Source organism: Copadichromis virginalis, linkage group LG6 (assembly GCF_057382275.1).
Source record: "Copadichromis virginalis isolate Kocher_CV1m ecotype Utaka linkage group LG6, C_Virginalis_male_GT1.1, whole genome shotgun sequence".
In the NCBI taxonomy this organism is placed as follows: domain Eukaryota; kingdom Metazoa; phylum Chordata; class Actinopteri; order Cichliformes; family Cichlidae; genus Copadichromis; species Copadichromis virginalis.
This window is the reverse complement of record NC_140623.1, coordinates 19,124,224-19,138,428: the sequence shown is the minus strand read 5'-3', so window position 1 is coordinate 19,138,428 and position 14,205 is coordinate 19,124,224. Positions and strand designations below refer to the sequence as shown.

The window sequence follows — 14,205 nt, the reverse complement described above, 5'->3', positions numbered from 1 at the left end:
TTTGCTTTCACCGAGTCCTTCTTTACCTTGCCCCCCACCCCAAATTTCTCCATTACACACGACAACGACATCAACAGGAGACGTACGATTAAAAATCTCGACGTGAACATTTTCCATGACATTACTTTGTAGGTGCTGTCACTGTGTTTTGCATTGCTAATCTTAAAATTAAGCTACGTAAACCCATTATCTGAGCGGGTGCTGCAAACATAAAGTGGAATTTAGCATGACTTCACTGAATGCACAAACTTTTTGCTTTTGCTTGTACTGTATATCCTTTATATTCACTACATATTTATTACATTGTTAAGGTAACACAGAAGCTCAGTCTAGATGGTTTACAAATGAAATATGACAGTCATTAGTTATTAGTTTGATAAGCACAAATCTGATCAGAGCGCCAAGCAAAATATTTACCTTACTTACAGTGTGAGTGACAGCTGACGGCCACCGTCTCATATGAGTGTTGGAAAAAAAAAATACACCAGTATGCAATTTGTTAGAAAACCAGTTTGATCTAGCCAGCAGCTTCTTTCTACAAATACAGTGTGTGCTGTCTGATGTTCAGGCTGATGGACGGGACCTCCTGACAGGCGGCCAACAATACTGCTAACCCACAGGGAACCTGCCTTCACAGCACACTGCAATGTTCCTCACTCACACCTTTTTCCAACGGGCTTCTAAGAATCTCAGCGGTTACATCATGATATTCACTGAACCATGGCAACTCAACAGAAAAGCCAGTATGCATTCCCAGTGTGCAACAATGCAATGCTAAGAGAATAACAGCTTGTCATGACTCTGCTATGCTGGCTAGAGTGGCCTGTACGATGAATCAGATTAATGTGATATATTTCAGGTACAGGTGACGGCCGGAGGCAAACAAACTTAGTGTATGGAGGATTCTGATACATACAGAAGAGAAAAAAAGCAAAGTGGACAACAAGTGGAGCTACTTCCAGGAACTCCTGAGAAGGATTATTTTGATCTTAAGTCTGTGGTGAAGACCCGGGATGGGAGCAGTTTGTGAAACGATGTGTTAGATTTAATATGATACAACAACAAACAACGATGATGTGGTGCTCTCTTTACCATCAATTTGATGCAAACTAAACTGATTTCCCATTTTATTCCCTTAAAAAAGTATAGCATATTTTTAGGCATATTTTAATCAAACTTATCCTGGACAAGATAAATCTGCACTTTTCTTTTCATTTTAGCTAAACTGGATCTAAAACAGTTCAGGTCCAGCTGTGGTATAAGCAGCACTATGCTGGTACAGACTTCTTTGACACATACCTACAGAAAGCGAGAGCAAGCTGCCAGCCCGGCATGAGTTACAGCTACAGACATGAAAACACAGATTTATATTTGTGGAAAATTATCATTTTGACTTATATGGTAAAGCATTTTTTCACATGATAACAGAAAATTAAATTTCTATAAACACCACAAAAAATACCACAGTGCAGTTTGTTAGACACGACTATAGAGCATCTGCTGCTTTCTTGCATTAGACATGGTGAAGTAATTCAAGTCTTTTGGCACATCGCATGTGCCTAATACTAAATACCAGTGAGTTCAGATTGCTGACGCACATTATGGAGGTACTCGGTAAACAGCCACCAGATACAAGTGGACCAGGAGAATTTTAGGGTGTGGGGAAAATCCACCTGAAGATTTATTCTCACTCTGACATGGTGACAAAAGCATTTGCCACCTTGGAAGCACAGAATGGTTTTAATGTATTCCAGGCATTTCTGACTCCAGCACCTGGGTTAATATAGTGCATGATCTTGGCTATATGTATATAAACCCTTGCAGCACAGTGCTGTGAAAGACATATCGCCCTTTTCCTGATTTCGTATCACTGAACTCACCGTTCCGAAAAAACCAAAACAAATGTGATTATTCACAGTTAATGAATATATTTCACATAGGGCAAGGCTTGGATAGCTTTTTTCAATTAATAAATGAAATTATCATCATTTACAAACGCGATTTTCTTATAATAAAATCTGTTTGATGATCTGAAACATGTAAGAATAACAGATATCCCCCCAAAAGAATCAGGAAGGGGGCAAATACTTTTTCTGCTCATTCATAGGACGCATGGCTGTCTCTGTTTCTATGTTTGCATGTCAAACTAAACTTTTATGTAACGCGTAAAAGGATCTTGTGATGACAGGAGTCAGACACTGATTAATGTTATACTAAAGGTCACAGAAGCCAAAAACGTCGTCACCTTTTTTTATCCAAATACTTGGAAGCATCACATGCGACATGTTCATATCTTATAATTTGCAGTTTTTCCACTTCCCGCATCCAATTCTACGCACTTTTGATTTATCACTATGTAAAGAGAAAAACTGGGATAAATAGTAGCATGTTTAAAAAAAAGGCTAATGTTAAATAGTATAGTAGTGATTTTTGGCCAACGAGTGAAGTTCAATTGAACGCAGTTCTACTCTAAACTCCGAGTTAAAGCAAAACCTCAACAACAGACACAGCTGCAGTCTTGCTATTCCAGGACGGCACTTAACACCAAGAGGTTTCCAGTTTCAGCTTCTTGTGACAGGCTGCTCTGCACGCCAAACAAACGCTGCCACCGGGCTCAGGCTACAGGTTCTTTGGTTAACACCACATTGCATATGTATACAGGAGTCATGAACTATTTACCACTAAAAGAGCCCCTCCTTCATATTTCACTCCATAAGGTATCTTTTAATGTCATGCAGGCATCTAGCAGTGAAGTGTGTGGCTGTGTGTGTTACATGATTTTACACCAGTCATAAGCATCATGCAGACAATACTGTGATGCTAATAAAGTCATAAAACTGAAAGAGTGGCTGGCCACATTTTTCAGAGTAAATGAGCCTGGTTTTTAAACTCTTTTGAAAAACAAGATTCACAAATAACACTTTAAACATAAATCACACATAGCCATCGATAATGGGGTTTTTTTTTTTTATAATTTACACCAGACACACTCACCTGCTGAGGCCCTTCATGCTTTCAGAGAGGCTGACGTCGTGAGGGTCGACGTGGGAGGCAGTGTCTGAGGTGGCTTGGTGAGACATGGGTGTAGTTTCCATTGCTTCTGCGCTGGGGGTCCTTAGCTCTGAGGTCAGGGGCAAAACTATTGGTATGGAGAAAGGTTTTGCGTGGTAGGGCGCCCTGGAAGAGAGGCTGGGTTGGGGGACCACTTGAGTCATGCTGTCAATTTTCCCTTTCCTCACCTGTGTCACAGAGAAAGGTGAGAGGTCTCGTGAGGGGAAATTTGAGATAGCACGGGAGGCAACTGATACACTGCCGATAACATTTCTGTACAATCAAACACACAGAAATGCACACGTGACACCTTTGCTCAGGTTGCTATAAACTATAAAGCATGCATTCGAGGATCTTCTGGAAAAGGGTTAGGGAAAAAAGGAGCTATCTTATAAACCTTACCGTGCTGACTCTGAGAGGGTACAAACAGCGTGAGCCGTCAACTGTTGTATAGGAAAAGAATCTTAACCTAATTACAGCCACATTCTGAGAACTACCCTTTTTCATTTCCGAGTCACGACCAGCTAAACCAAGGAGAAACGTGCCGAAGAGCTTTCTTCTCGCTCATGTGGAGAGCACTCGCTGCTCACGCACACTGAAGCTGAATAGCTGGCTGTGGGGAGCATCAAATGGGTCTGACACTAGCTTAACTATCGATAATGGCCAGAAATATCCAACACTAAAATGGGCTTGTCTTTAGATGAGCGTGTGCAGGCTGAATTAAAAGGCTTTTTCGTCTTTGTACCAATTATCAGAGGAACATTTCCATTTTGGGGTTTAACTTAATGGGCTGTACAATAATCTATGGATGCAGCAACCCATTTAGACATTTAGTCACTGATGCACTTAATGGGCAGATCATTGGGAACATTATTAGTCGAACAAACTTCTTTAGCTAGACCTGGTATGGATTTTGCCCCTCAGAGCTTTGTGATTGATTCAGCTAAATCGGTCGTTCACAGGAAAACTGCAGGGGAGGAAAAGGGGGAAAATAAATGTGGACATCAGCTTATTTTTAGCAAAGGATTGAAGCATGTTGCATCACACTCTGGGGAGACGTCATGGTGAGAGATGGTAGAAATGGGTGTTGTGTTAATGGACTTCAGTGTTTGGTAAAGGTAAGATGTTACCATAGCCTGGTTTCTCTATATTACTGTATTTCCTTACGTTCTGTGTTTTGATGTTCTACTTTTGTATTTTCCTTTTTTTGAATAAAAAGATATCTTTAGTGTTTATTTTTAATGTTTCTTTTACTACTAAACAACATCCAATTGGATAAATGAACACATAAATACATTTCTCCAGTCTCTAATAAAACAACTTTGTGTTCAAAAACAAAAAGTCATCCTGCTCACAGTCCATCACAATTCACAAGTTACTGCCCATAAAATCATAAACGTGACTCGACCTTGAGCACAATTTTGATGAAGACAGGTAACCATTGTGTGATAATTTCACTAAAATCTGACCAGCAGCCAATGATTCGTGTGAATTGAGGATGGACAAACAACTTACTGCCATGGCATGAGTTCATCAATTCTTCAGTTTTGGATTAGCTAAAAATTTAAACTGAATCGTGCTAGAAGCTTGTTGGTGACTAAATAGCAGCCACTAGTTATTAGGGAAAAATGCATATTCCACTACTGCTTAGAGAGCAGTTGTGGAAGTTGGCTGTTGCTGTAAAATTGACTCCTTGTGAATGCTTTGGCTGCTACAGGATTGCAGCGGCAGACTGTGGTTTGCACGGAAGCGACTGACTCTTCTGCAAACAGTTGTGCCATTAGAAACGTGTTGTTTATGGTACAACTTTTACTGTGAAAAGTGAGCAATCTCTGTTTGTTTTTTAGATTTTTTCTATTGCTCAATAAGTAGTTTGTGAGTGTTCCTTCCATGCAAACTCCAGTCAACAGCTACACTTTGCTTGTGTTGTAGAGAGGATTTTGGTGCAGCACCCTTTTTGAAATCAGTTTCACCTGGCGACAGCCTAGCAACTTCCAACTAGTCAGAGAATGTCCATTTGTGGCCAGGGGTTGCAGACTGGCCTGTAGGCCTGTGTGACTGCGGTTTTAGCCAGAAGATAACATGAAATCATGTTATATCTCTCAATAAAGGCACAGCCATACAAATCAAACAGAGGGCTAAACACCCGGTTTTGGTTTTGGCCTACGCATTTAGAACAAAAATCAGGAGCGAAAGAGACCAAAAATTCCTGACAAACCTAAATGAGGATATGACCTGGTTTCTAAATCATGGATTAACTTATAATTTGTGAGTAAAATCTCAAAAGACTTCAAACAAAGCCAAATGAAATATTTAGAACTCTGTGTTTTCTCTCTCTGAACCTGCTACAATAAAAAAGGAAGCTGTGGCTGGCCACAAAACAAGTACTCACAGAACTCTGTTTACTTGATGGTGCAACGTGATCCATACCTCTTGCTTGCACAATTGCCACAGTCATTTCTTATGAATGTTTTAAATGGTGGGTCTTGATATAAACATTTGAGCTTTAAAAGAAGAAAAGCGGGCATCTGCCAATTAAAAAAAAAAGCACTCAAGCGTTTCTGTGATTTTCCACGGTGACAGTTTTGTTTTTTCAGCAAGAGGGAATAACTAATACTCTGCCAGTAACAGCTGTTTGTTTTACAGTCCAAAGATCATGTATGAGTATAAATGTGTTGGTCAAACAAAACACAAGTTTCAAGTTTAAAAGAGGTGTATGATAAATCTAGAAGATAAAACAAACAGATTAAAGGCTCTCCAATTTAAGTAAGTGGGTGTGTTTTTCTTTTACTGTTAGACATAACCTGAGGCTAATAAAAAGTATTTTATAGACTGACAAGACTTTGTCCTTAGAGGACTTCAGAAACCTGGTGTAGCTCTGGTAGAAATGTGTGAGTGGAGATCATTTAAAAAACAAACACTTAATATGTTTTCTTAAGCAGTAAAGAAGCCAAACCCCTCCTAAGCTTAGCTTTATGGGGAAAGTGAGTTTTTACTGGAGGCTCTGGGAAACAATAGCAATAAAAGTTAATATTTAAAGTGACCATGAATCGCTTGATAAATTCTTAAGGTCAGTCTTTTATCTGTGAACACCATTTTAATTTTGAGAGGAAGTTAAGACTTCCAGGAATGGGATATTGTGAGCTTTTGTAATGAGACTCAGCAGCTGGACGTTCAGGTTGATGGGTTTAGTGGTTCATTGGCTCCTAAGCAAAAGACGTCACTAGTTTGCTGCTGATGGTCGAACATTTAAGTCGAACATGCTGTTGCTCTTAGCAACCATCAATGGGAAAGCTATACAGCTTTTTTTAGTCGTGTAAAGTATCTAAGTGCATTTATTTGAGTGCAAATTTGAGGCCCGTATTCTACTGGAGAATTGTCTTTATGAAACTCTACTTCTACTGCACTAGACTTCAGAGAAAATATTTGACTTTTTTCTTCCATTATCTATTACTTTGTATTTTAAAACTTCATAGAAACATAAAAAGTAGATGAAAAAAATAAATAAAACAAGCCAACAGTACAAACAAGTGCAGCTGATTGCTTTGTTTACACAAAACTGTATTTTGAGATTACTTCATTTGTCTTTTGGGCAACTGTATGAACATTTCATCATTATACCCTCTTGAATGTGAGGGCTTCCCTGTTGACCTTCCTTTTTAGTAATAAGCACTAGTTGCATTCTTATACAGAGTACTCAGATATTACTTCAGACAAAAACAGTAAAATGATTACCTGAATACTTTGAGTTAAGCACAAATTAAAACAGTTAATCTTGTGGACGCCATGCATCTGTAAATTATTACTGTGCTGCATTTTACAACAGAACCAATTGTTGATCTTTATTAATGATAATCAGGGTTGCCAAGCCTGCGTGCAAAAATCAGGCCAAATGCCATTCAAAACAAGACCAAGCGAGCCCAGTGTTCAGACGCGGAGAATGCCAGAGACTGCTTTAGCACGTACGCATGTGTGCTCGGGTTGATTACTGGCATGTGATTATTTGACTTGATGTAATTTTTCACACAATAACACGTCTTAATAAAAGTCACATACAGATGTAAACTGGATGAAGCCAATTTTGAACAAAGTTTTTATAAAAACTTTATCTAAACACTAGCTAAATTCTTTTGTCACATTTGTTATAATAAAACTTTAAAGCAGCAGAAACCTGAAAAGCAATGAGCGAACGTTAACCTTCACTGGAAGTGTATTTCATTTGTCGCTTAGCTGTACACTGACACGCACAGACTGTGAAGCCAGAGACGAAGGTTGAAGTGAAACGTTTAAAAATACTCTTCAGTTTTCTACACAACCTCTGCTAGAAAGCAAAAAATTCTTTGCAGGGCACAAATGAAAGCAAAACGTCCTTCATCGGCAGATGTTTTTACCCTTCTGAGCTTAACTTGCTATCAGTCAGCATTTCTTTTATCTCACAGTGACACAAGCTTGGATATGATAAACACATTTATGGCTTCAGAGCTTTGTTTAAACTACGCTCAAAACAAACAGCAAGATCATTTTAATGTGTCTCAAAGCTGAAACCAACCTTAAGAAAATTACTCTCATTGAACTGCATATGTGATAAAATACTAAATAGTAATAATTTATCATTCAATTCAACTGACTAAAGGAGAAATTTATACTTTACAAATACATCTTTCCAATAAATGATTCCTGAGCAGTTTGTAAAACATGTGCACAGACAGGAATTCTCCAGGGTTTTATTGCCCTTTTGCCCCTAATTGCCTATTTCAGTGTCGGGCCTCATCTGTAGTAAGACAGCATACCAAAGCCACTGTTTTTCTCTCTCTGCAAATAACTATGCCGTTGTTTCCTGTAGCAAATTGTCTTTATCAAATCATGTCACGTGACCAAGCAGAGGGCTTTAGGCATCGCAGGCAGTCTGAGAGATAACTTCAGGGTAATCAGCACTAAGGCAATACAGCAGATAAGAAGCCCTATAAATGTATATATGAAATATGAAATAAAATGTAATAAACTAGGAGGCCAAAACAACAGTGCAATTATTCATGCTGACACGTGGTTGTCTCTTGTACCTTCTTTTTTCTTGTTTTTGCATTTGGAGCGTTGGTGCAGGATTTCTTCGGAAGATCTGCATTTCCTGTTTGGTTTAGGTGGCCAATCTTGAAAAGGTGTACACACAGATAACAGCAGACAATGAGATTTATAGTACATAGTAAAATTATCTGAATAACTTTAGAAGGTATGTATGAATGTAAACCACAGAAATAGCATTGCATTCATCAAGAAAGGTGTAAACACTTCAAAAAGCTGTTTTGAAACAACAGAATTTAAACAAAAAAAAGACAACTGAGTCACTAAAATAATTTTACGCTGCATCATAAAACTCCAGTGGGTGGTATTGTGAGCAGTGAAGATCTACAGCTGTTAATGTTTTAGAAGAATAAATGTTAATGCTTTTTAAATTTAGGTTGAACTTGGTCACCTGATAAGTTATCAGCAACAAAACGCAAACTACTAAAAAGGTCATCGTCTGCTTCACTGAGTGACAGGAAAAAACAATACATGTGGTATTGCATGTGGTATACGCTAGTCACTACACAATAACCCACACAGATGCACACAAATATAGCATTACAAAACAGCTTTTCCAAAACATGCCCATGTTGTGTTAATTGCGTCACACAGATTATAGTGCTGTTGTAAAAGCGACTATGTAAGGGAATTTAAAAGGTTCTTGGAAGGCAGATCTGGGAATGCCAGGCATAAACGAGAACACACACAAACACACACTTCACACTGGACAGATTTCTTCTTTCATAACAGGTATGAATACATGCATAAACAAAGACACAAACACACAGGCTTTACTTTCATCCTAGTAAGTGGGGCTGTTGTCTTTGCATCGAGATGGCTGGATGAATTCTTTGTGTCTGCATCTGCCACTTGAGTCTCCTGGTACAAGAAAGAGGACAAAGGAGAGTCACATCTGTAATACACATCTTACATACAGCCAATTAACAAAAGAGGTAACGTCTCATCTTTAATAAAGGCCAGGAAGCTTTTTCTCCAGTCCTTATGCATGGAATAAGAATCTCATATATATAGTAGATGTGAAATATGTCAGGGTAGGTGGGTTCTGCTGTTGTGTTTTATTCTAATAGCTCCTATCAACACAGCTGAGCACAGATTTAAACAGCATGACAGTCTGCCTCCTCAAACACACACGATCACTAAAAACTGCCGTGCACACGTGCTGGCGGTCTGCATTTTACAACTGGAAGTAAAGGCAAACCACCGATCATGTGTGCTATGTTCACAGGCATTGCAAGGAAGGTCAGGAGGTATGATGCCTCTGCAGGTCACGTGTGTGTGTGTGTGTGTGTGTGTGTGTGTGTGTGTGTGTGTGTGTGTGTGTGTGTGTGTGTGTGTTAGTGTGTTAGTGTTTTTGTGTATATGTGCATGTTTGTATGTTAGACAATCTTTTCTGGGTGAGGGATTTCCTACTGCTCATCAGTGTCTCAAGTGTCAATGCCCTTACAGGAATTCACAACACAGCACAGGTGCTTGTGATCGGATGACACGTCTTTAAAGTCTTTGCAGATTTAATTTTAGTGTTACAAGTAATCTGGACCTTTGGAATTTATTAAGTTGAATTTGATCAGGTCATTTGTAATGTTTGCTTTTTCATGACGTCACATAGGTCACAGACTCAAGACTTAATGGTGTTAAAAATGACAGGAGAGTGCTATGAAAGAAGAGGCTAAAGGTCAAAACAAGAGAGAGATCCCACCATCAGTAGCTGCTCATCAGATGGCCAGTGTCACGTTTCACACGCCCGACACAGGCATTAATCAACAATCGAGACACTGTTGATGTCTGCACACTGAGATAAAAAAAAAAAGGCTGGTCTCTAAATTCTGCTAATCATGAGATAGTGGTAAATGAAGCTGTTCTCAGTAAATATTCGGTAGGCTTCTCTACGCCACTCAAATATTAATTGGATCTTTAAACAATTAAATAATTAATAAAACATGTTAATGTTTTTATTAATTTGTTTGTTTACTGCTTTCATATGCAGTCTCTTTGGGTGAAAATTGATTCATTCTATACTGAGTTACAGTTTATAGTGACTTTTATGGTGACAGACATATGATTAAGATAATACTGTTACACAACATAAATGCTGGGCAATGCTTTGACACGTAGCTAAAAATACAGCTTTTTTCCCCTTTAGCTCACGAAATTTATACACAATGACACTTAATTTTGGACACCTGGAATATCTAAATTATTATACATTAATAATTTATAAATATGTCAACAACATGTTTAAAGGAAGGAGGAGGTAGAGATTTGATAGGGTGCTCTTGTCCAATATTTTCATGTGTGTGAGGGTGCACGGGCATGTTGGTATGGGTATGTATATCTGTAGGTTGTGTTTCCTTTGAGGTGTTACTGGGGTTATTGAAAAGGTGTATATGTGTGTATGTGTATGTATGTATGGATAGATAGAAAGATAGATATACATATAATTAATAAAAAAAAAATACATGTAAAATATAATGTAATTGTAAGGAGGTATTTCTGTAGTCTATTGATTACTTGATAGTGGAAAGGGGGTGGGGTTAAATAAGCTGATGCTTCTTCCTGCTCCTTTTTGAACATGAAAGTTATTTGTGGTTGTGGTTGCTCGTTTTCCTTTCGTTTTGCTTTGTTTGTTTGTCTCTTTTGAATTCTATGTTGTTGTACTTTTTCAACATGTTCAAAAGAAAGATTCAATCAATCAATTAAAAAAAGCTAAAAATTACATTGTTGTTTATTAGGCAAATACCAAACTGAATTCATGTTTTTATACTCAAAGTTAGGGCCAGCCAACAGTACGGTAATTACATTTTAGCTTTAAAAATATAATTTCGACTAAACAGCTTGCATATGCTGGCGGATTAACCATTACAGGAACATAAAAATTATGTGGTAATTATGTGTATCTCATAAAAGAAATGAAATGGTGATGAAAATAAACCTGAATATAAACTGGCAAACCAAACCAGCTGATCAATAGACATCAGTCATCAAAGCAGACAACAGACAAAAACAACCAAGGACTGAAAACAGCCACCTGTTGATATAAGATCAATAATTCAATCATTTTTACCTTGACATTACACAAGGCTGCTTGTGTAAGCCATCAATCATCCAGGTGACTGGGCAGAAGATGATGTCATAGATGAAGTCACACTGTTTAAAGTGCATGGGCACGACATGTGAATCATTAAGTTGTCTTACCAAACTGCAAAGCATTGCCCCGACCATCAACACTCATTTATTTCATGTAAACAGTGATCTGTTTCACATAAACACTACTTTCCGGTGCTTCTGTGAGTATACCGCACCTCGGCAATGATAGGCGATGCCTCTTCTTTTGCGTAGTCTTCTCTGTCTGTGTTGGTCTCAAAGATATTGTTGTAGTTCTGGATAAGTTTGGCCATGATCTTGTTACAGATGTTCTGGTCCTTAAGTGCTTCAAATCCAGGAGCCACGCTAAAATAAAATAAAATAAAGTAAAAGCAAAAAGATGACATTTAATTGAAATTCTTTAAAGGGAAAGGTCATTCAAATGAGCACCAAATAAATATCCATAAACACTAATGTGAGCACTTTAATAGGAACTACATTCAATGGCCAGTATGTTAGGTACACCTGTTCAACTCCTTATTAACACAAATATGTAATTAGCCAATTGCATGGCAGCAACTAAATGGTCAAGATGAAGTACTAAAGTTCAAATCACAAGGGCAAGAAAGCTGATTTAAGTGACTGATTGTTGGTGTCAGATGGACTTGTCTGAGTATTTCAGAAGCTGCAGGGATTTTCAAGCACAACGGGTGAAAATGTTGTGTTGAATGCCTCAAGCTAACTCAAATAAACACTCATTACAACCAAGGTATGCTGAAGAGCATCCCCTGAACCCTGCATATTAGCTAAGAATGGGAAATGTAGGCTACAGTTGAGGTTAATCAAAATTCAAGCAGAAGACTCTTTAAACATTTCCTGGTCTGATGAAATTTGATTTCTGCTGCAACACTCTGATGCCAGGGTCAGAATTAAGCATAAACAAAATAAGAACGTGGATCCATCCTGGTGTTGGTGTTACGATATGGTCTTTGCACACATAACATCCCGTTATGACCCAAGTGTACCTGTCTTCTGATTGCTGTTTCCAGCAGGACAGGATGCCATGTCACAAAGTTCACCTCATCTCAAACTGGTTTCTTGAAGCAGCGGTTTCAGTGAGTTCACTGTACTCAAAAAGCCTCCACAGTCACCAGATCTCATTCTATTGAGCACCTTTGCTCATATAGCAAAAAGGTGGTCCGACCCAGGATTAATGGGAAGCATTAATGTTTATATTATGCCCTGTTCATGGATTTCTGTAAAGTAATAAGGAATTATGTGTAGTTTGGTAGAAAAAAAGTGTCACTTTCATTAAATTTAAGAAGAAATCAGACATCTGTAGATCTAAAGCTAACACCAAAACAACATAACTTGAATTCATGGGTGGACTATCCCTTTGAAACTGACTATAGCAGCAGCAATAAAAGCAACAATCTGTATGGAACAAATGCAACTAAGCTGTAATCTTGATACTGAAATAGAAAGTAAGTCCCCAAGTTGTCAGACTGAATCCAGCTTCTATAACAAGTTTGTATGATACTGCCGAACAGCTGTGTGAGATGTACACCGGGCTGTGGGCCTATCTGTAGGTCTAATTATATAACCTTTACACAGTCTGAAGAGAACAGACTGTACAGTATGAAAGAGTATCCATTACAGTGTCTCTTATATCAGTTTCCACGGGAATCCCGGCCTTAATTAACCAATTTATCGCTGGAGATTCCCACTGGCTATCAGTCTAGACAACACTACAGTTACATGGTATGGTCTTGTCTTGGTCTTGGTATGGTATGGTCTTTGCACACATTGAGTGAGTTATTATCAACCATCCCATTATGACCCGAGTGTATCGGTCTTCTGTTTGCTTTTTTCAGCAGGACAGGATGCCATGTCACAAAGACTGGTTTCTTGAATCAGCGGGTTCAATGAGTCATTATACTCAAAAGGCCTGCACAGTCACCAGGTCTCAATCTATACAGCACCTTCGGGATGTGAAGACTGGGAGATTCACAACATGGATATGCAGCTCATATAGCACAAAGGGGGTCCAGCCTACTACTAGCAAATACTATTTATTACTAACTAGTATAGCTTACTAACATTAAAACTGGCCACCGAGTAAGCCTATCAGAAAATTTAAAACTTGAGCTCAGAAGCCTGAGACACGGCCACATACTGTATAATTTATTTCTGAACATTTTCACATCTGCAAACAGGGTACCAAGCTGAACTTGTGCTTTGTATTTTAAATGCACAGGTAAATCAAACTGATTAGCTTTCTGAGTCAGTTAATTGAAAAAAAACAAAACAAAAAAAACTACTGACTGCCTTTAAAATTTGTGGTAACTTATATTTAATTTCTAATCATTCACTCTTCTGCTACCTCTGCTACTTCCTCACCCTTTATTTTTAGCACTTTATTCTTCAAAACATGAAATTTTTATGCTCTCCTGACAATCTGCTTCTCTACTCACTCAGTAAACTACAGCATCACCTTCTGGCCAAACACTGGATTTTACACTGGATGCCTTTTCTGACGCAACCTTTCCATTTATCCAGGATTGAGGGCGGCACTAGGAGTCTATGTCTTGAATCAGGGATTTTTCACGTGTAATGCAATGTGACAGAGGCAGAGCCCTTGTTTATTAATCAGACTACAAAACTGGGGAATCAACACTGATTTATTTCATGTAAACAGTGAAATTACATGAAAACTCTGTATGAAAAGGCATTTATACAAAAATACACAACAGAAAACATAGAATCAGCTTAAAAAAGCATTTTTTTAATGGAAATTCAAAGTATAAATTTGAATGTAAAATTCTCACATTTTTATAAATGAGGCACCAGGTACAGTGGGTGTAGTGGTTAGCACTGTGCTGGCTAACAGGAGGAGGTTGTGAGTTCAAATCCACAAGGCAAGCGAGGCCTTTGTGGATTGAATAAGCGGAAGAAAACTGATGGATGGCCAGAAGGCTGTGACTATAGCTT

At 38.3% G+C, this 14,205-nt stretch overlaps 1 protein-coding gene across 4 annotated transcripts in view; it reads right to left on the bottom strand.

The window, feature by feature from the left end:
- fam13a (family with sequence similarity 13 member A) overlaps nucleotides 1-14,205 on the bottom strand; it is a 49,934-nt gene that overhangs the window by 26,451 nt on the left and 9,278 nt on the right. For 3 of the 4 annotated variants that reach the window (XM_085459061.1, XM_085459063.1, XM_085459065.1), the window contains exons 5-8: nucleotides 11,433-11,580; nucleotides 8,899-8,991; nucleotides 8,112-8,198; nucleotides 2,995-3,239 (exon numbers count right to left, since the gene is read on the bottom strand). In XM_085459061.1, the coding sequence (XP_085315187.1) occupies nucleotides 2,995-3,239; nucleotides 8,112-8,198; nucleotides 8,899-8,991; nucleotides 11,433-11,580 (573 nt within the window). The remainder of the gene's footprint in view (nucleotides 1-2,994; nucleotides 3,240-8,111; nucleotides 8,199-8,898; nucleotides 8,992-11,432; nucleotides 11,581-14,205) is intronic. The other variant, XM_085459062.1, reaches the window with a different exon arrangement.